General features: G+C 43.7%; 2 protein-coding genes across 2 annotated transcripts; both read left to right on the forward strand.

The window, feature by feature from the left end:
* The first annotated feature begins 1254 nt into the window (after positions 1–1254).
* LOC118489223 lies at positions 1255–1775 on the forward strand. The gene is made up of 3 exons (XM_035986925.1): positions 1255–1476; positions 1546–1693; positions 1772–1775. The coding sequence occupies exons 1-3, from the start codon at positions 1284–1286 to the stop codon at positions 1773–1775; spliced, it is 345 nt and encodes a 114-aa protein (XP_035842818.1). The 5' UTR covers positions 1255–1283.
* A 12626-nt stretch (positions 1776–14401) lies between these two features.
* LOC110922331 (oligopeptide transporter 7) lies at positions 14402–19897 on the forward strand. The gene is made up of 4 exons (XM_022166651.2): positions 14402–15044; positions 15187–15284; positions 17107–17676; positions 18668–19897. The coding sequence occupies exons 1-4, from the start codon at positions 14496–14498 to the stop codon at positions 19713–19715; spliced, it is 2265 nt and encodes a 754-aa protein (XP_022022343.1). The 5' UTR covers positions 14402–14495; the 3' UTR covers positions 19716–19897.
* Positions 19898–21512: the final 1615 nt, after the last annotated feature.

Raw genomic sequence — 21512 nt, forward strand, 5'->3', positions numbered from 1 at the left:
TTGAAGAGAATGAAGGCAATGCAGTTCCCCTGTGTCTGAGATGCGGTTCAGTCCAACGGCCAGCGCTGGTTCTGAGCATCTGACACACCTGAACGGGCGCGTGTGTGGCAAGGCCGCATATTCCACGTGTGCTCGTGGGTAGTGCGGATAGGTATTATACCCCCTTATAGTGTAGAGATATATGTTTTTACCTATTTTTAGGGGTATGTTAAAAAACGACATGCGGTATGGGTTATGGTGCGGTATACCAGAGAAACCGCATGCCGCTTATAATTGGATAATGTAGTCGCTTTTTGTTGCATACGTGGCTGGACGCACGTGTGAGTTGGTGGAAGTTGGTGAGATCTTCCTGGCATGTGCTGAAATGAAAGGACGTTTGCACTGCCCGAGGCATTAAATGCACTGTAGCGAAGAGTGTAAACGTCTCTTGTGTCAGGCGCGTGGGCGGCCACGCGCGCGTGATAACCGTCAGCGGAAACGGCGCTCGACACGTGGTGTCCTATGATTCGCTCTTTTTGAACGTGATCATTTGTTTTCTCCCTCCGCATTAATTGCGATGGGTATATAAGGGGAAACTGTTCGTGGTTTCCCCTCACTTGTTCGAAATTTCAAAAATTTGCCGTTTTGAGAGAGAAACTGTTATCTGTCTTCTCCGACTATTTTTTCTGAAATTCCGGTGAGGTTGCTGGTGTTTCCGTTGACCATCTTTTGTTTCTTGAATATTTCTGATGGCTGAACCATCGAATCCACACAATGTGGAGGGTGAAAACCCTGAACAGCCGGTAATGGCTGAAGAAGAAGACGAGGGGGCTGCCGGTGTTGGTTTACCGGCGTTAAGGTGGACCAAGAAGTCTTTTGACAATCTTATGCTTACTGTCCAAATGCCCCCTGAATATGGGGCTCAATATCCATCGGAGGGTGATACTGGTGCCGACGCTCCGGCCGGTTATGTGACCATGTGGGCCGACTTTTTTGGTGACTGTAATCTCCGGTTACCGTTGACGGTGTTTGTCGTGGATGTCTTGGAGTGGTACAAGGTCCACATTTCTCAAGTGAGTCCGTTTGGTATGATTCGGATTCGAAATTTTGAATTCACCTTCCGTGCTCTTGGTATAGAGCCTACCGTCGGAGATTTCCGACGGTTCTATCAGATGACAGTGTCCATGGGGTTCTTTTCTTTCCGTCAACGAGACGGTACCCCCAAGCTGATGACTCCCCCCAAGGGGATGACGATGTGGAAGAAGAAATTCTTCTACATCAAAGCTGCTGCCATTGTTGCAGATATGACGTTTCGGAATGTGACCGAGACGATCATCGCGGAGACCATTGCGGTCCCTAGCTCGAAGTCAGTGGAATGGTTTCCTCAGTTGCAGACCATTGAGACCGTGAAGCTGACCAATACGCAACTATGGCTGTTGCGTATGATGCTGAGGAGGAGCAAGAACTCGAAACCCGTGGTGCGGGAGAAGAGCGGTGGTACGTACTTTTTATCTGTTTACGTTCCTTATTTTTGTGTGCGTTACTGATATTTGTGTTTGCTATCAGAAAATGCTCCTGCATGGAGGATGTTTGCCCCGGATTTCCTGGGTACGGTTGAGACCGTGGTTTGTGCGGATGGTGAAGAGGATCACAATACTATCATCCGTAGTAACTTCCGGGTGCCTACTGAGGCTGCACTGGCAGTTGAGTTGCCGTCAGGCAAAGGTATAATATCCAAGCTTTGTCACTTGTGTTGATAATGTTGGTTTATTGACGTATTGATTCCATGCAGGTGATCTTGGGGCCTTGGGGGACCCTGAAGCGAAAGGTGTGCCAAAGAGGCAAACTGTGAAGGGCGTGCGCTTTCGCCAAAAGAAGATAAAGGAGGTCACTACTGTGCCTCATCTGGTGCCGCAGGCAGCAGGTATCTCTCATTCCTCTTTTCGTCGACACAAGGATTATGTGATAGTATCTGATACCCTTGAGGGTTTGGGTACAGCCGCGGAGTCACGTTCTGGTGCTGCGAAGAAGCAGGCAGAAGAGGCGGCTGCGGGAGGGACAGCTGTGGGTCCCCTGTGATTGGTGAGAAGAGGAGGCCAGAGCAGAAAGCTGCTGGTGGTGTTGAAACCAAACGTCGGAGACTAGTAACCAAAAGGTCTGCTCCGACGCAGAAAAAACCTGCGGTTGTCGTTGGTAAGTGTAGGCTATCTAGTCTTAACTGTTGTGTAACTAGTTTTGATAGCTATTTGACTTTTTTGCAGAGCCTCAAGATGAAGATTTTTCTATCTTCGATGCTCCGGAGTCCCCCCCGCGTGCCACGGGTGCGGGTGCAACGGAGGTGCCGTCGACACCTCCCGTCAAGGTGGTACCTGAGTCAACCGTGCAGAAGGAGGGTAACGCAGAGAATGCTGCGGCCCAGATATTTGATACTGTCGACTCGTCCAACAATCTGATCTCTCCCAATGAGGGAGACGATTTGAGTGTGCGGTTCACTGCTACTGGGAAGCAACATTCTGATGTTGAACCGCAAAAAACTGGCGCTGAAGCGCGGCAGCATGATGCTGGGCCGCAGAAGTCTTCGGTTGATAAGGGTACCAGCTCGTCTGCCGGTGGTGCGGGGTATGACGGGCCTCCAATTCAGCCTGGGGAGTCTGAATTGGAGTATTACTACCGCACTTATTCCCCGGGTCGCAGTATGGTGTATCACCGACCCCCCTGGACTGTTATGCAGGGGGATGATATTTCGAATGATCCTGCGGCCTGTAAGGAGATTTTGGGTGGTCTGGGGACCCCCTTTGAAGTTGAGCGCGCCCGTGCCGCACCTCGAGAGTTGCGTATAAACCAGCTCTCAACAATGTTGGTAGGGACTTCCATTGTGGCGAATGCCATTTTGGAAGACTATAAAGTGCTGGGTCGGCGCGAGGAAGATGCTGCTCGTATGCGGGCAGAAGCGGAAAAGCTGGTCCAGGCTGCCCGTGCGGGTGCGGAGCAGCTGGAGAAAGACAAAGCTGCTTTTGAGAAGCAGAAGCAGACTGCTGAGTGGGCTGCCACTGCCCAGCTGAAACAGGTGCGTACCCTTGCTAAACTCCTTGCTGATGAGCGCAAGAGTTGGAACGAAAAGTTGTCCAATGAGCGCAAGAAATGGAATGAATCTTGGGCTAAGCAGAATAACGTTCTGTTTCATACTCGGCAGGAGTTGGCGAATGTCAAGGCGGCAAACGTTGCCTTGGGCAGCGAGAAAGCTGTGGCTGAGGCCATTTCTGTTAAAGCGCTGCAGGCGAAGGCCGACGCCTTGAAGGCGCTTGAAGAGGCCAAAGAAACCGGGGCTCGTGCCTCAAAGGCCCTTGAAGAGGCCGCGGAGAAGGAGAGCCGTTCTTCCAAGGCTCTGGAAGAGGCGAATGCGGAGCGCATTCGTTTGGATAAGGTTGTTTCCAGCCTTCAGGTATGTTTCGTTACCTCTGTTGTATATTTCCTTTATTGTTTTGAAAATATTTATCGAGTGTACTGTTTGCTGTTCTTGTAACAGGCTGAGGTTCAGGCCCGGGAGGTCGCGGTTACGGACCTTACTGCCCGCGTGTCTGCTGCGGAGAAGCGGGCGGACGCTGCTGCTGAGGCCAAGGATGCCTTGGTGTCCTCTTTTAACCAACTGGAAGCTGGCCGTGAGTGGTTGCGGACTCACGGCATCGCGCGTGTAAGTATCCATTGCCTTTACATTGGCTTGGATTAGTAGTTTAAGACTTATGATCCTTTTATTGCAGATTGTCGAGGCTATAATGAATGCCCCTGAGACCTCATCAGGTTTGGACCTGGTTAAGGAACGTGCGCGTGATGCTGGCTTCAAGGCTGGTTATAACCGCTGCATTGGGCATATCAATGTATTATCCGCAGGCGGTTATACTGATCAGGCATCTGGGTTCCGTGATGTGGATACCGAAGGTCGTCTGAAAGCGGCCGTAGCCTCCTTCTATGATACGCCCCTTGCCTGTGTAGGGGAGCTGGACGAGTGTTTGGAGGTTGCGGACTATGTCGACCGCTTGCGGATGCTTTATCCGGATGTGGAAGAGGAAGAACCCGCTGGTGGTGCCGGAGGAGACGCGGGGACCAGCGGTACAAAATAGGGTTTAGGTTGGCGAGTGTGCCTCCTTTTTTGTATTCCTCTTGTATAGAATAGGAACTTTATGTAAATTCAGTAAGCATCATGTGGATACTTGAATTTTTTGAATATAAAGTTTCTTTGTTCAGTTTGTACAAGTGTTTTTAATTCTTGCATGTCTGAACGTGTGTATGCGTAACTTTACCCATTTATGAACGGGGTCAAGTATACTCCATACTTTTGTTGTATGTGTATGCATCAATTCTGTTATTTACCGTGTGAGGGTTTTAGAATTGCTTTAAGCTTTGTAAAAGCTTATATTACCGGAACTCTACCCATTTGTGAATGGGGTCGAGTGTACTCCATACCTTTGTCGTATGAGTCCGCGTCAATTCCATTGTTTGCCTTTTTGGGCTCAGGAATTGTGTCAAGTGTTTAACAAAACTTGTGTATCCGGCCGGATAAAACATGCAAGTCTTTTTGCCTTTTGCTGGCCTATTACAATATTTGTGTGTGGTTACCACTTTGTATGGGTATCACGAATGAAGATTTTGCCAATCTGTTTTTGGGATACCGCAAAGTGGAACACGCATTTGTAATAGTAATAACAAACAATAATGTAGAAAATTGCTTATTTATTTATTTGCAAATGGCCTGCGGCCCGATAGGTTACATAAAGAAATGTAAGAACATGGCTTACATATAACAGCGTCGAAGCTGTTGTGCATTCCATGTGCGTGCGATAGGTTCGCTTTCTAGCGTTTGCAATCTGTACGCGCCTTTCCCTAAGACCTCTTTGATGAGGTAGGGTCCTTCCCACTTGGGGGCGAGTTTGCCTGGGCGCTCGGCATTAGATGCCTCATTGTCGCGTAGGACGTAGTCTCCTGGGTTGAAAGTACAAACGCGGACGCGCGCGTTGTAGTACTTTTCAAGTTTGGATTTATATTTGGCCTCGTTGATGGCAGCGTTTTCGCGCCTTTCTTCCAAGAGGTCCAAATCGATCCTGCGTTCCATGTTGTTGTCTAGTTTTTCAATAGCCAACATTCTAGGAGAGGGGAGACCTACTTCTGCGGGAATCACCGCTTCTGAACCGTAGACTAGGCTGAAGGGTGTTTCCCCATTGCTTGTTTTTGGGCTTGTGCGGTGAGCCCATAAGATACTTGGGAGTTCATCGACCCAGCCACGCCTGGCCGTTCCCAACCGTGCCTTGATCCCTTCGACTAGGCTTTTATTGATACTCTCGACTTGGCCGTTCCCTTGCGGGTGTGCGACTGAGGAGAATATGTGCTCAATGTGTAGTTCCTCTAGCCATTTTTGAAATTCGTCGGCAGCGAAGTTGGTGCCGTTATCGGTGACAATGCACATTGGTAATCCGAAACGGCAGATGATGTGTTCCCAAATGAACTTTCTGGTGATCATAGCAGTGGTTGAGGCGAGTGGTTTTGCTTCTACCCATTTGGTGAAGTAATCAACCGCCACTATGATAAATTTAACCGCACCTGGAGCGTCAGGGAAAGGTCCCACAACGTCAATTGCCCATTTCTGGAAGGGCCATGCGGTTGTGACGGGGACTAAGTTGTTTTTTGGCCGCAAGGTTTTTGGAGCATGACGTTGACAGTCGATGCACTTGCGCAACTCTTTGACGGCATCCAGGTGCATGCCGGGCCAGTAATACCCGGCATTCATGATTTTGGCCACTACCATGCGTGGTCCAGCGTGTATGCCACATATGCCCTCGTGTATCTCTCGAATGAGGTATGTGGCATCCTGGGGGTTGACGCATCGTAGTAGTGGCCCGAGGTATGATTTGCGGTATAAGATACCGTCTCCCATCTGATAATGGCACGCTTTGTATTGTAGTTTGCGTGCTTCTGATTTGCTTTCGGGAGTCACACCGGATTGTAGATATGCGATAATAGGTGTCATCCATGATGTTGAACCGTATTGGATGACGTTGACTTGGCGTAGGGGTACCGAAGGATTTTGCAGGATTTCGATGCGTATCTCCTTTGCCAAGTGTTGGAAGCTGGTAGATGCAAGTTTTGATAGTGCATCTGCGGACTTGTTTTCGCTTCGATTAATATGGCGAATATTGAATGAAGCGAATTTGGATTTTAGTTGCAGGACTTGTTCGAGGTAGAGGATCATGATATCCCCCTTTGCGGCATAGTCGCCGCGTACTTGGCTAAACGTAGCCCCGCTAACAGAGCCTCATATTCTGCCTCGTTGTTTGTGCTTTTGAATTCGAGGCGGATTGCATATGTGAGTTCTTGGCCGTCGGGGCTGACGAGTCGCAGACCCGCACCCGCCCCTTCGTCGTTGGAGGCACCATCTGTGAAGAGTGCCCATGTTTCTGAGGAGGGTGGCGTTGGTGCAGGAGTTTGTGCTTCTTCGCATTCTTGGATGCGATTCACCGGTACTTCGGCGGCGAAATCAGCTAAGATCTGGCCTTTAATCGCGGGGCGCGGTTTATAATGTATCGTGTGCGCGCCCAGCTCGATGGCCCATTTCGCTAATCGCCCAGAGATGTCGGGTTTGGAGAGGATCGGGCCGATCCTGTAATTGGTTAGCACCGTGATGACGTGGTTTACGAAGTAGCGTCGCAACCGTCTTGAAGCGTGCACTAATGCTAGCACCAATTTCTCCATTATTGAGTACCTCATCTCTGGGTCGTTGAGCATCTTGCTGATGTAGTAGATGGGTGTTTGAACCCCCTTTCGCTCCACGATTAGTACCGCACCCACCGCGTTGTCCGCGGCGGATAGGTATAGTATGAGTGGCTCATCCTTGCGTGGTGCGGTTAAAGTTGGGAGTTGTATCAAACACTCCTTCATTTCCCGGAAGGCCTGTTCAGCCTCTGCGGTCCACTGGAATTGTTCTTTCTTTGAACAGCTCCTCAGGGTCTTGATGAACGGATAAGACTTAGCTGCGTGGTTGGCTAAGAATCTGTTAAGTGCCGCTAGCCTGCCGGCTAGCCATTGCATATCCTTCATCGATGAAGGCGATGGCATGCGCTCGATCGCCTGGACCTTCTCCGGGTTTACCTTGAATCCATCTTTAGTCACGATGAACCCAAGGAATTTGCCTTCTTCCATTCCAAACGAGCATTTCCCTGGATTGAGCTTTATGTTAACGCTTCGCAGAGTTTGGAATGTTCTTTCGATATCTGTGAGCATGGTATCTTCTTCCATGCTCATGACGACCAGGTCGTCCATGTAGATTTCGACACTTTTGCTTATTTGGCCGCGGAAAGTGTCGTTCATCAACTTTTGGTAGGTTGAGCCCGCGTTGCGCAACCCAAACGGCATTTTTGTATAGCAGTAATTTCCGGTGGGAGTCCGGAATGCCGTTTTGTCTTTATCCTCGATTGCCATTTGTACTTGATGGTATCCTTTGTAGCAATCGAGGAAACACTTCCACCTGAATGGTGCGAGATTATCGACCTTTTCGTCGATTTCTGGAAGCGCGTAACAATCCTTGGGGCAGGCTTTGTTAAGGTCTTTGTAATCGACGCACATGCGCCAGCCCCCGGACGGTTTTTCTACCATGACTGGGTTGGACAACCAAGTCTGGTATTTAACTTCCCGCAGGATGCCTGCGGAGAGCAGTTCTTCGATCTGCTCTTGCATCGCCTGATTTTTAGCTGACCCAAGGTGGCGTTGGCCTTGGATCACTGGCTTGATACCTGGCATGGTATTCAAGTGATGTTGCGCAATATCACGTGGGACCCCGGTCATGTCTGCGGGTGTCCACGCGAAGATGTCTTGGTTTCTGAAGAGGAGCTGCTTCAGTTGCGCTTTGGTGGTCGGGGACAAGGCGTGACCCAATGTGACCTTTTGTTCTGGGTATCTCGCGTTGAGAACTCATTTTTCTGGCTGGTCATTGGGGGTGGGCCTTGCGACCTTGGTCGGACGTGCTTCGTCCGACATCATGACGTCCCTGCGGGCATAGATTATCGCGACCCCCGATTCGGTTGGGAAACCAACCGCAGAGTGGGGGACCGACGTAATCATATTGAAATCTCCTTGGGATTCTCTCCCGAGGAGTACGTCATATCTGGAGGTGTGAGGTAAAACCATGAAGTTTACCTCTTCTGTCCGTGTGCGGTTTCCGCTGGAAAGACGCACAGGGAAAGTAATCTGGCCTAGGGGAAAGACAGTTTCCCCTGCGAACCCGGTTAACGGGTAATCTACTGCTTGCAACCGATCTTTGTCCTCCTGGTCGAACTGGTTGAAGCATTGTTCGTAGATTATATCAGATGTACTGCCCGGGTCGATGAATAGACGCTTGGTGCAGTAGTGTGCCAGTTGGCCTGAAATGACGACGGCGCGCCTATCGCGCGGTCCGCCTCGGACTTTTGGAAAGACGACTTGCTCGTCCTTCCAGTCACATTCCGGCCTTCTTGCCGCTTTCCGCGGCCTGCCCTTGCCTCCGTGGATCATGTGGGTGGAAGCCACGTGCATGGTTCGCTTCCCGGAGGAGGTACCTTCGTCGTGAGGGGTAATGCGCTTGGTGGGTTTTTGCCCACCTGGCAAAAGATGTTGCAGTTTCCCCTCCTTTAAGGCGCGCTCAATCTCCAGTCGGAGACTGATGCAGCTGTTGGTGGTGTGGCCGGAGTCCTTGTGGTACTCACAGTAGAGTGTGAGGTCCTGATTTTTCTTGGACTTCATTGGTTGGGCCGGTCGCAAGAACTGTGGGTCCGCAAGGAGGACCTCACTTGGCGACATGGTGATCTCGGTCCAGTTGCGGTCCCGAGATTCTTTCTTGGACGCCCGATTGTCTCGGGCGGGGTTGTAGTTCTTTGGGTCGAACGTGTTGGTTTGCGGGAAGTATGGTTTGGAAATATCGCGATTTCCAACGTCCCGGTTGCGTTTATTGTTACGCTTGGACCCTTGTTGGGATGTTTCGGCTTGGGGTTTTGCCTTTGCCACATGCGGTTCGAGTGACCGCTGTGTCTGGGCGTATTTCTTGACCGCAGTCATGACATCTTCCCATTTTTTGGGCAAGCCCTCCTTGCCAGAGATGGTCATGATCATCTCCCTGTCTTTGACGGCCCGGATGAAGTGGTTTCGTGCCATTTGGTCTGCCACGTCACCTATCTCCAGGCACTCTTTATTATAACGGACGACGAATGCTTCGAGCGATTCGTCGTTCCTTCGCCAGATGTTCATGACGTCACACGAATCTCGTTCGTGGCGTCGCTGCTGGCAAAAATGTGCGAGGAACTTGGTACGCAAGTCCTCGAATGAATCCAGTGATCCCACTGGCAAAGAATCGAACCATGCCCTGGCCAGGCCCGTAAGGGTCTGGGGGAAAAAATTGCACCAAGTGGGTTCATCCCACTGGCCGTTGATGCCCGCGCCCATGAAGACGTTCATGTGGTCGTCCGGGTCGGTCGAACCATTGTATTTCCCAACGTTGAATGGGAACTTTGTCGTGGTGACATGGGCGTTGGCAATCCGCGTGCCGAACTTGGAATTTTCGGCCGCTGCCTTTGGCCTGTATGGTTCGTTTGCAGGGCGCTTTGCCGCCCTAAGGTATGTGTTGCAGGGGTGACTGGGAGGAACATAGTTGCGTCCTCCCGGTCTGCTACTGGTGTCATGCGAATCACCGCGGTAGCTATGGTCGTCAGGGTCGGTATGACCGTACCCTTCGGTGTATGGTTGTGGGCCCAATTGGCTCTGAATGCCGGGGCCGCGTCTGGAGGTTGATCGCCTCCTGTCCTCGCTATGGGGGCCAAGGCGGGTGTGTACCGGTCCTCTGGTGTGGGACCCGTATGAGGAATCATCCTCGTTGAGGGTGTGGACCGAACAGTAAGACGATCCCCTTTCTTCACGCCGGCTTCTTGAAGCCGGGCGTGAATGGATCCTGCCGTCGTATTGTAAAATACGCTCAACAGGGGTGTGCGGTGCTGGGGGAAGCCCAGCTCGTATATTCGCTTCAGTACAAGCGCGGTTGTATGCTGCAGTCAGCGTAGCTGCCTGCTGCTCGTACCAGGCATGAATGGTCGTGCCTGGTGGGATCACAGATGGGAACTGTGATAAGTCATGTCCGAACATAAAGGTGGGGCTCCTTTGTGTGGACGTGCCAATGTGTCCGGGTTGGGAGGTCGAGGCATTGACCCCTACCGGGTTTGGGATTGGAGGATTTTGGTTATCCGCAGTGTTGTTTTGGTGATCAGTCATGATCGTGAGAGAGGAGAAAAGGGATGGATTAGAAAATGCTAAGAGTAGCGGTGGGCGCCAATGATGAAACAATGGTTAACCGGGCAGGGTTAACTCACTGGTCTCGTCAAGAAGGGTTAATCCCTTCCTCTCGAGGATCGCTGGCTGGATCACCGGCGGTTGATCTCCTGCACAAGGAAACAAGCCGTGACTCGTAACAAGGAGGATGGGGTGGGGGGTGCTCCTTGTTACCACTCTCCGGCGTGAGAATCAGTAGTTTGCTTGGGAAGCAAAGTAAGATAGTAGTAGTAGTGAGAGAGTTGTGAGAAGATACCTCAAACCTGGTTTGGGGTTGGTATTTATAGCCGAGGAGTGGAGGAGGATGATGATGGATGGACTGACGACGTGCTGCCCCTTTTCAGGTGTGTCAGGCTCGTCGGTTATGGAGGTTACGCCACGTCAGTCCATTGCTTACGTAGCTCTGACAGGTAACTGTCATTGGTGCCACTTGCACTGTGGTGTCAGTACCACTTGCTTGAGTACATAGGATGCGGTGCAAGCCGCATCGCTACGTGCGGTAACATCTGAAGTTACCGCGTCTCCTACTTGTGATCAAGGAATACGCGAGATGCGGTGCTAGCCGCATCGTCGTCTTGCCTGCATCCCTTGTCGTGACGAAAATGTCCGTATGGTGCGGTGTCAGCTGTACCACTACGTTCATCTTCTTCTATGCCTAAGGTAAGGCTTTTACTGTATTTATAGAAGTGTTCACTGGACGCGGTGCGATGCCGCGTCGCTGTGAATACTTCCGTTTTCGTACACCAGATGTGATGCTATGTCGCATCACTCTACCGTTCTCCTGTTCCATGTAAGTCCTCCTTTGTTACTAGATAGATTGGATTCAACCCTTGTGTCGATGCGTTCCCGCATGGGCACAAGTGGGTTGTTAGCTAGTGGGGGTTTTGATAAGGGTAATGGTCACTCGCGGTCGATGCTGACGCGAGATCTGGGACCATACCCCTTCAGACAGAAAAACGGAAGGTGGTGGTTAATTTAAAAGGGCAATTTAAAGCAAATTAGGAAGTGGTTAACATAAGCTGGAAATGGACAAAACCCAATATATCTTGTGAAGCAAATATGTTGCAAGACAAGTTTTGGTCCATCTTCTATCTATTATGCTCAATCCCACCTAATCACAAGCAATTGTCTCAATGTGTAACATCTTGATAATACAGTCGATGCATGGTTCGACTATAGATCAACTATACTGCATCTGGACACTGTGGCGAAGCTTGAGATTTCCGACAGGGGGTTCGAAGACGTATATACCAAAAAATTTCTATAGAACCAGTGGTCGAAAACATATATACAAAAAAATTTCTATACGAAAACCACATATACTAATAAGCGAAAAGTTCGAGGGGTCCCCCCCCCCTTCTAACATGCGCCAATATCTGGACATATTTTGTGTTATCTTTCTTGTTGAATGTTTAAACCACATTTCCTTCCACGCTTTGATCTAAACACTTAAAAGCTTAAAACTAAAAATCTATTTTTCTTCAAGTGATATTTAATTCATAATCCATACATGATGGAGTAAAGAAGAGGAACACCAAAGTCAAGATCAATAGCAAGAGGTTGAAGAGAGAAAGAATGGGAAGAATGTTGTTGCTAGTATTGTAGTATTCATTAATAAACATTATTGTATGTGATAGTTGATTACTACCCAAATTAATCAGATGTTTGAGAGGTGATCACCATCTAGATTTGTGACTTTTAAATGAAGATCATATTGAAAACGTGTATGTTTTAAAGATCATATAAATTTGTGAATTTAAAATATCAATTTTGTGAATTTTTGAACACTTGACCAACTAATGTTTCCAAAAGTTTCTATATAGTCGTTTAAGATGTTTTAAGACATAAGGACACAAAACCGGTATATAAAATCTTGGAATTTTGGTATTAAAACTCTCAAACATGTCAAAAAAGTGTGGGAAAAAATGAGTTTAAAACTTGTAATATATATCTAAGGACGCCCACTATTTAGAATTATATGATTTGCAATGTTTTTAAACCCGGACCGGGCCGGTCAGGACCCGGAGAGTGTAGCTGGCCGGTTCCTAGTTTTGGGTCGTATCAACAAAGGGCCGATGGTTGGGCCGGGATCCAGGCGGTCGGGCCGGCGGTTCACAGCGATAGCGAGTGGGTCGGGCCGGTCATGTTATGTATTTTTTTTTTCATTACCCTAACTAAAATAACCATAAAACTCTAAAAGTTTATCTATTTTTCTATATTTTTATATAATTTATGACGTAATCCGGTTCTTAAATCAAGTCGGACCGGTCCGACCTTTGACCCCGTAAGGCGACCGGGTCGACCTCCGGCTCAATCATGAAAACATTGATGATTTGAGCTTAGAGCACCAGCCAACTCATCACCACCACGTTCTCTCTCTCTCTTTCCCTCCCTTTCTTCTCTCTCGTTTCTCCCCTCACATATCCCTCTGGTGTAGTCCAAAATTCCGGACTTCCCTCCTTCTCTCGTTACACCTTGCAGCCAACTTAACACCAACCCATTCACCTAGCAGCCAACTCGGATCTAGACGAGAAAGAGGTGCTCTTAGGATGATCATTTTGGAAAATATGATTATATTTTCATATTCGTTTAATCATATAGTCGTTGAGATTCAAGATTCAATTAATGTGGACTTTCCTTTGCAATTAATAAAATAAAAGGTTAAACTTATTCTAGTTTGTTTTTTCTTTTCTTGGCACAACACCAAAAAATGCAAGGAGTAGTTGATTCTTTAACGAGTTAGGTACGTAATTGTCCACACCAAAAAATGATGACATTTTTGCATTGAATAACAGAAATATGGAAAATACGGACATATTTATTAAAGAATTTTATGCAAAAGATGGTTAAACACGTTTCATGTGAAAATTTTGGATATCTTGTAACCTTCTCAATCCCCACAAAATGTTTGATAATCACACTTTTCAGAATGTAACAGGTCTAAACTACATCAAAATACGCTTAACGGGGAAGGTTCATTTAAGAAGAAATTTAATGTGACAAGAAAAAGAAAAAAAAACATAGTAGTAAAATACTATTTAATTTATAACTCATATCATTAATTTTTCTCTCTTTAATTAATTAGTCAACTAATCATTAATTATCCTACATATAATCTACAAAACCTACACATTTCAAAATTTTTCTACATGTACCCTACACATTATAGAATTTTATTCTACACAGTCGATATTTATCCTACACACATCGAAATATATCCTACACAACTCGTAATTTATCCTATACAACAAGTAATTTATTCTACACTTTAAATTAAGTTGTTTTTTTAATTTAGAAAAAATATATATTTTGAAAAGGAGTTACAAAATTAATTTAGTTAGTTATTAAATGTGAAGAATACAAATTAATGATTAATGACTTATGTAAGTTTACCGATATACCCTTATATTAAAATTAAATGCAAATATTAAATGAAGTAAAATTGAGCATTCTTATTGGTTAAAAGTTCTTCTTTTTTCTTCTTACAAAAAAATTCTTCTCATTTGAACTCTCCACTAAGCTTAACTATGTGTTGTGAATATGTATTTATTTGTAGCGTAACTAAAGGGGCAGCGCTCCAGCGGTATCCCAATGACTTTCTTTTGGGAGGTTGCTTATTAGAGTTTCGTTCGTGACAAGATATCATGCGCGAGCTAGGGGTTTTACCATAGTGGACCTTCAGATGGTGAGTTCATGGAATTGGTGATATACCCTGATGACCGAACGAAAACGTATATACCCACAAATTTCTATACGAAAACTACATATATAAATAACACTACTGAGCGAAAATTTCGGGGAGGGGGGGCGGGCGCCTCTCCCCGCCCCTGAATACTGTTATTATTGTAATGGAACTTTCTTACCAAACAAATTATAGAACTGAAACATGTAAATTAAGGGTGAGCATTTGGAACTTAATACCGACACCGAATTTTCAGTATTTTTATTTGGCGATTTTCGATACCGGTACCGATACCTAGCTCATTCTTAACGTAAATCGCTAACGTGACATATAACTGCATCCACGTTTAATAATTTATAAAATAATAAATTGTATAAATAACATAATTATTCTTTTCTAATTAATTGGATTCCAAAAAATCTGACGTATCAATATTAGAAACCAACCAAATATCTATAGCCTATAACCCAACTTGCAAACACATTTCACACACACACAAATGGAAGAAAATTCCTACAATGAAATCCGATCTCCACTTATACAACCTGCCTATACCGACGAAGACGAAGTTCTTCCGTCGTCTTCGTCGGCATCGGCGGTTAAACACGAGGATGAAGAAGAGAATTCTCCAATCAAGCAGGTGGCGTTGACCGTGCCCACAACTGATGACGCATCACTTCCGGTTCTCACCTTCCGAATGTGGGTTCTTGGCACGCTTTCTTGTGTGCTCTTGTCGTTTCTGAACCAATTCTTTTGGTACAGAACCGAGCCGCTTAGTATCACCGCGATCTCTGCTCAGATCGCGGTGGTACCTCTTGGTCAACTCATGGCTGCCAAGATCACGGATCGCGTGTTTTTTAAAGGGTCACGTTGGGAGTTTACTATGAACCCGGGCCCGTTTAACGTTAAGGAACATGTGTTGATCACGATATTTGCGAATTCTGGGGCGGGTACTGTTTATGCGATTCATGTCGTTACGGGTGTGAAGATTTTTTACAAACAACATATGACTTTTTTTGTGTCGCTCATCGTTGTGCTCACCACTCAGGTATGTATGTATGGGTTGTGTTAAACGTACCTCTTATATGATACAGGGTGCGTTTAGCCTGACCCTTGTTTAGGATAACATAGATATTGGTATGTAGTTTGGTGGTGGCTAACGGTGGCTAACGGTAGTTAACGGTGGTTAGGTGCTAGGATTTGGTTGGGCAGGAATATTCAGAAGGTATCTGGTGGAGCCAGCTGAGATGTGGTGGCCTTCTAATCTGGTCCAAGTTTCTTTGTTCAGGTAACTACCCAAATTAAAAATAATAATAAATAATAATTGAAATTATGTAAAGAGTTAATTGACATTTACTTTTATATGGTTTGTACATTTTTGCTATTTCAGGCCAAATTTTAAACTGTATCATTTTTCTCCCTGACATTCTCAAAACGTGTCATTTCAGTCTCAAAATCTAACCCCAATTAAAAAACTCAGTTAGCTCAGGGATAAAATAGTCATTTTGCATAGTGGTTCACAGGTTTTACATACCCTCCACCTTGCACCAACCTTTGAACCACTCCAAACCACTTTGTAAAATGACCATTTTACCCCTGAGTTAATTGAGTTTTTTAACTGGGTTAGTTTTTTTGACTGAAATTGCACGTTTCGAAAACATTAGGGAGAAAAATGATACAGTTTTGAAATTTGATTTGAAATGTCAAAAGTGGACAAATCACACATAAATGGCACTTAACTATTATGTAAAAGAAAAAGTCATTATTTAACCTCATTTAATGATTTTGTTATAAACTTTATTTGTACTTTCTTTAAAGTAAATGGCAGTAATTATCTCTTATGAAATGATTTTACCTTTAATGTTTTCTATTAATTCTTTTTTCTCTTTTTCAGACCAAAATAATGAGTCAAATTTTTTATGTGCAAGTGAGTAAAACTCACTGTTAGAAAATTTTAATATTTTTGTTGCTTTAAAAGTAAGAAATGTATAGTATCCAATGAGTTGACATTAGATAAGAGATTCTAGATCATTTTTAACGCTACTTCCTTGGATCACGTCACGATGTAAAATATAATAATATATTATAAACATTAATATAGTTTAAGGACTTATTATTTCTTATTTACATTAATAGTCCTTATAGTTTGTAAAATGTAACACATCTTGAGTTTAGTTTATAAGGTTGCTTGTTTAAGGTGTTTATGATATGTAGTTGGCATTCTGTCTTTATCTTTGGTTTTAAAACTAAATTTTGTTAAAGGTTCTTGAACTTTTTTCCAACATGACAACTTTGCCCTTTTAGTTAAACAAGAATAATAACTTTCTCTTAGTAATAAATTAATAATTATTTCCTTTGGTGAATATATAGTTTTTAATAAATTAATCATGATATGGCTACAAAAGACACATATAAATTAACTAAAAATTATAATAATGTTATTTTAAAAAAGTTAACAGAATTATTGACGAAAGTTGATGTTATACACAAAATATCTTATTAAACATACTATAGAGATTTTATTTCTCTACCAACTACCACACTAATTATTTATTGAATTATTCAAAATTTATTCTTGAAAACTTTGAAAAAACCAAGTTCTTGAAATGGACAAAACTTAAAAGTAAAGGACCTACGATTACGAAATGTCTTGAATAAGACATATGGCGTATGATGGCAAGCAAGTAGGGGTTATGATTTATGTGACATCCTGTAGGCCCCCAAAAGGCTCAAAAACTTTTATATGAAAGATGAGAATTGAGATCCAATCCTTTTCAAAGGATAAATATCTCATTTGTCATTCAAATTAATATATAGATATACACGTGTATATATAAAGCTAGGTTTATTTGTGAACAACCCTCGTGACGGTGAACTGTGTGAATTAATCCTAACCCTTGATTATTACACAAGTGTAAATCAACGGCCATGATTTGATGATGAAAATACACTAGTGCATTTTATGATTTGATAATGTAAATCAGTGGTCAGGATTTGTTCACTCAGTTCACAAATATACTAGTGTTCACTCTAAAACCCCACCCTATATATATTTATATAACTTGATAAATAGAATATGAACTTAACTATATTTTTATTTTATTTTACAGGGCTTTGCATGAGCAAGAAAAACGGCCCAAAGGGGGGTTGACACGTACCCAATTCTTTCTAATTGCATTCATTTGTAGCTTTGCATACTACATTTTCCCTGGGTACCTTTTCCAAATGTTAACATCTCTCTCATGGGTCTGCTGGATCTTCCCTTCATCAATCATGGCCCAACAAATCGGTTCTGGACTTCATGGGCTTGGCATAGGTGCTATTGGGCTTGACTGGTCCAGTATCTCTGCCTACCTTGGAAGCCCATTAGCAAGCCCATGGTTTGCCACAGCCAATGTTGCTGCTGGCTTCTTCTTGGTTATGTATGTCATCACTCCCCTTGCTTACTGGTTCAATGTCTACAATGCCAAAAACTTCCCCTTCTTTTCCGATGGCCTATTCACCGCCAATGGTCAAGAATACAACATCACTACCATCATCGATTCGAATTTTCATTTTGATAATGACGCGTATCAAAAAGAAGGCCCGCTTTATCTTAGTACGTTTTTCGCCATGACTTATGGCGTCGGCTTTGCTGCTCTCTCATCCATGGTTGTTCATGTGTTTCTCTTCCATGGAAGGTAAGTAATTAAGCTCCAAACAAGACTAATGAGTAGTGACATATGAGCATTTTGATTAGGATGGTAATGGGCCGGGTATTCGTAAGCCCAGTTTTGGACACAATTATAAAACGTGTCCTATACCCGACTACAGGTGCACAAACCGGTTAATTTCAATAACCGGTTCGGTTTACCGGTTATACCGGTTAATTTGACTTTTTTTTTACTTTAACCGGTTATTTTTTTAATTACTTTAACCAGTTCGGTTAGTTAACCGGTTATTTTCAGTTAATAACTGTTTTTTTTTTTTGCCTTTTTTAATTTTTGGGTTTTTTTCCAGTTAACCGGTCTACCGGTTAATAACCAGTTCCTATACTAGATATTTATAACCGGTTAGTTACAGGTAATTAAAATTAATCACTAACCGGAAAATGTTATACCAGTTAATTAAGCGGTTTTTTTACCCACCTCTATACCCGGCCTAATGCCTGTTGAGTATCAGGTACATACATGTTAGTTTAAAAAAGAGAAAATTACTTTTTGAGTACTTTTGTTTTAGTGGTTTTAAGTTTTAACCATTTGGGTCCAAAATCAAAATATTTAACGCCTGAGTCTCTAGACATTTTTTATAACCATTTGAGTCCTTTTGAGTCCAAATTTTAACCTTTTAAGTCCAATTTTTTTTTTTAACAAAATTGGACTCAAACCGTTATAAAATGAACAAAATTGGACTAAAAACGTTATAAAATAAATGGCTAGCGACTCAGGCCGTTAAACTTTTTTATTTTGGACTCAAGTGGTTAAAACCACTAAAACACAGGGACTCAAAAAATAATTTACTCTTTAAAAAATTACATGTTGGCATTCTCAAATACATTTCTTACCGTTTTAATTTTATAAAATTTTATTACCTGAAAAAGTTAGAAATATAAAACTAAAACTAGTGAACTAGTCCATTATTCTATGAGCATTCTGATGGGAAGATTGAATGTTTTAATTGATTTGTGTATAGTGAGATATGGGAGCAAAGCAAATCGAGTTTCAAAGAGAAGAAAGTGGACATACACACAAGATTAATGAGCAAGTACAAGCAAGTTCCCGAATGGTGGTTTTGGTGTATACTTGTTGTAAACATCACGCTCACTATATTCGCGTGTGAGTATTACAACGAGCAGCTTCAGTTACCATGGTGGGGTGTCATTTTAGCGTGCGCGATTGCCATCTTCTTCACTCTCCCCATTGGCATTCTCACCGCCATCACTAACCAAGCTCCAGGATTAAACATTATCACCGAGTATATAATCGGATACATATATCCCGGATATCCAGTTGCTAATATGTGCTTCAAGGTGTATGGTTACATTAGCATGACACAAGCCGTGACTTTCCTTCAAGACTTTAAACTCGGCCACTACATGAAGATCCCACCTAGATCAATGTTCATGGCACAAATTGTTGGAACCTTAATCGCGGCTGTAGTGTACTTATGCACCGCGTGGTGGTTAATGGAGACGATTCCAGACATATGTGACTCGTCGTCAGATGTCTGGACATGCCCTGGTGACCATGTGTTCTATGATGCATCGGTTATATGGGGTTTGATTGGGCCTAGGAAGATCTTTGGAGACCAAGGAACCTACACTATGGTCAATTGGGCTTTTCTTCTTGGAGCAATAGCTCCAGTGTTGGTTTGGTTAGCCCACAGGGCTTTTCCAAACCAACACTGGATCACACTGATAAACATGCCAGTGTTGATTGGTGCCACGGGGAGTATGCCACCAGCTACAGCCGTGAACTACGCGGCTTGGATATTTGTTGGGTTTTTATCAGGGTTCGTGATGTTTCGATATAGGCCCGATTTATGGCAAAGGCATAATTATGTGTTGTCGGGGGCTTTGGATGCGGGGTTGGCGTTTATGGGTGTGTTGTTGTACCTTTGTTTGGGATTGGAGGAAATTGGTTTGGATTGGTGGGGGAATAATCTTGATGGGTGCCCTTATGCTTCTTGTCCTACTGCCCCAGATGTTTTTGTGGAGGGTTGTCCTGCTTTGTCATTTTAAACCAAATCAAATGATGTATTCATTTGAATTAAGTGTTTGGCATTTTGTTTGTTTGCTCAATAGCATCATTGTTGTATATTATAAGATAATTTAATATCCTTTTATTTAAATTGGTTCTTAAACCTCACATTTGTTGAATAAAATGTACATTAGTTGTGAAACATTTATCTTTATTATGCATACATATGTTATCTTGAACTTAAGTTGAGTAGTGAACAAAGTGTAGTGGCAGTAGAGAGGATCATGTCGGCCTCAAGTGTTAATGATCATTTTAAGACCACACGATATGGGCGTGGAAACACGGCGTTGTGCTTAGGGCTTGAGGATTTCCACCGGCGTGGGGGCAAATATGTGGGTGAAGTGAAGGCTCTTGATTGGTGGGTGTAATTTAGGGTTGTTTTGATTGGTTGATGTTTATTTTCTTTTTTAATTTTTTTTATTCTCTTCCACGCCACTTTCCCACTCGGTGCTTTTTTTCTCCACGCCACCATGCTGACGTGGTTGCCACATGTCGCTCCACGTCATTCCTTCAAGCTCCTCCACACCGTGTAGTCTAAGTAGTGAGTATGTTGTTTTCTAATTTCCCGACTCAAAAACTAGACTGACATGTAACTGTCAACTTAGAGAGTTAATACTTTTTTAAAAGATACCAACATCTTATCGTCACGCTAACCCACCTCCACACCAACATATGCGCCCAACACACCACCCCCACCTCCAAAGGAGGACGCCAGGGACTTCATCGCCATGTAGATAAAGAGCGTTAAAGGGATGATTTGAGGGCTCACTTGCTATCACCAATCAGATTTCCGTTTTTTTATTTTCTTTTAGAAGAGTCTTTATTTCACACCGTGCAAGTTAAAAAAAAAAGCTCCCAACTTACATGGCGTAAAAAACCCATAAAGGCTGTATTCCAAACCATGCGGCCTAACAAGTTTGAGTATCTAACATGTACGAGTTGCCATAAAAAAAATTGAAATGTTTGGTTTAAAATCGGACAAATGACCTAAGTTAATGTATTTGTCTCGTATTAGTTATTTTTAATGATACAGAAAGCCTAAACTAGGGTTCTTCACGAGCGTGCAACGAGTGAACAAGCTTGTTGATGCACTTTTATCAAAATTTTACAAATGGGCTATATCTGGACTCACCTATAAATGGGCTTCTTACCCGACCCGATAACCTTCAAACCATCTAGAACAATGAGAAACAAGAATCCAAATCTTGGTTAATAAAGCCGAATCAATCGCGCTTAGTTCTTAGCGTTTTTTAAACTAACTGTTAGGGATGAGCAATAACCGAACTGTTAACCGAAAACCGATGAAACCGGACCGAAATTAACCGAAAGTCGGTTATCGGTTATTTTTTGTACTATCGGTTAACCGAAATTAACCGAGCTGAATCGAACCATTGATATTTTCATATATTTATAATTTTTATACCTCGGTTGATGTTGTATACTTTCATTTCATGTATTTATACGTCTATTTCATGTATTTATACCCCCATTACTTGTATTTCTAAGCAAAAAATACAGTCCTTGTTTGATTTGGTTATTAACCGAACCTATTTCCCAAATGCTAATAACCGAACTGAGCCGAACTGTACAAACCCCTTACTAAGGGCATGTTTGTCTAAGCTTATTTAAGTTAAAAAGGATTTTTGGGAAAAGGACTTTTGGGAAAAGGACTTTTTGAAAATGAGTTTTTAAAAAAAGTGTTTGGATTAGCTTATGGGGTGGGAAAAGCCAATAAGTCAATAAGTTGTTTTTAAAAAAGTGTTTGACTTAGCTTATTG

The sequence above is a fragment of the Helianthus annuus genome, chromosome 17, assembly GCF_002127325.2.
Source record: "Helianthus annuus cultivar XRQ/B chromosome 17, HanXRQr2.0-SUNRISE, whole genome shotgun sequence".
Classification (NCBI taxonomy): Eukaryota; Viridiplantae; Streptophyta; class Magnoliopsida; order Asterales; family Asteraceae; genus Helianthus; species Helianthus annuus.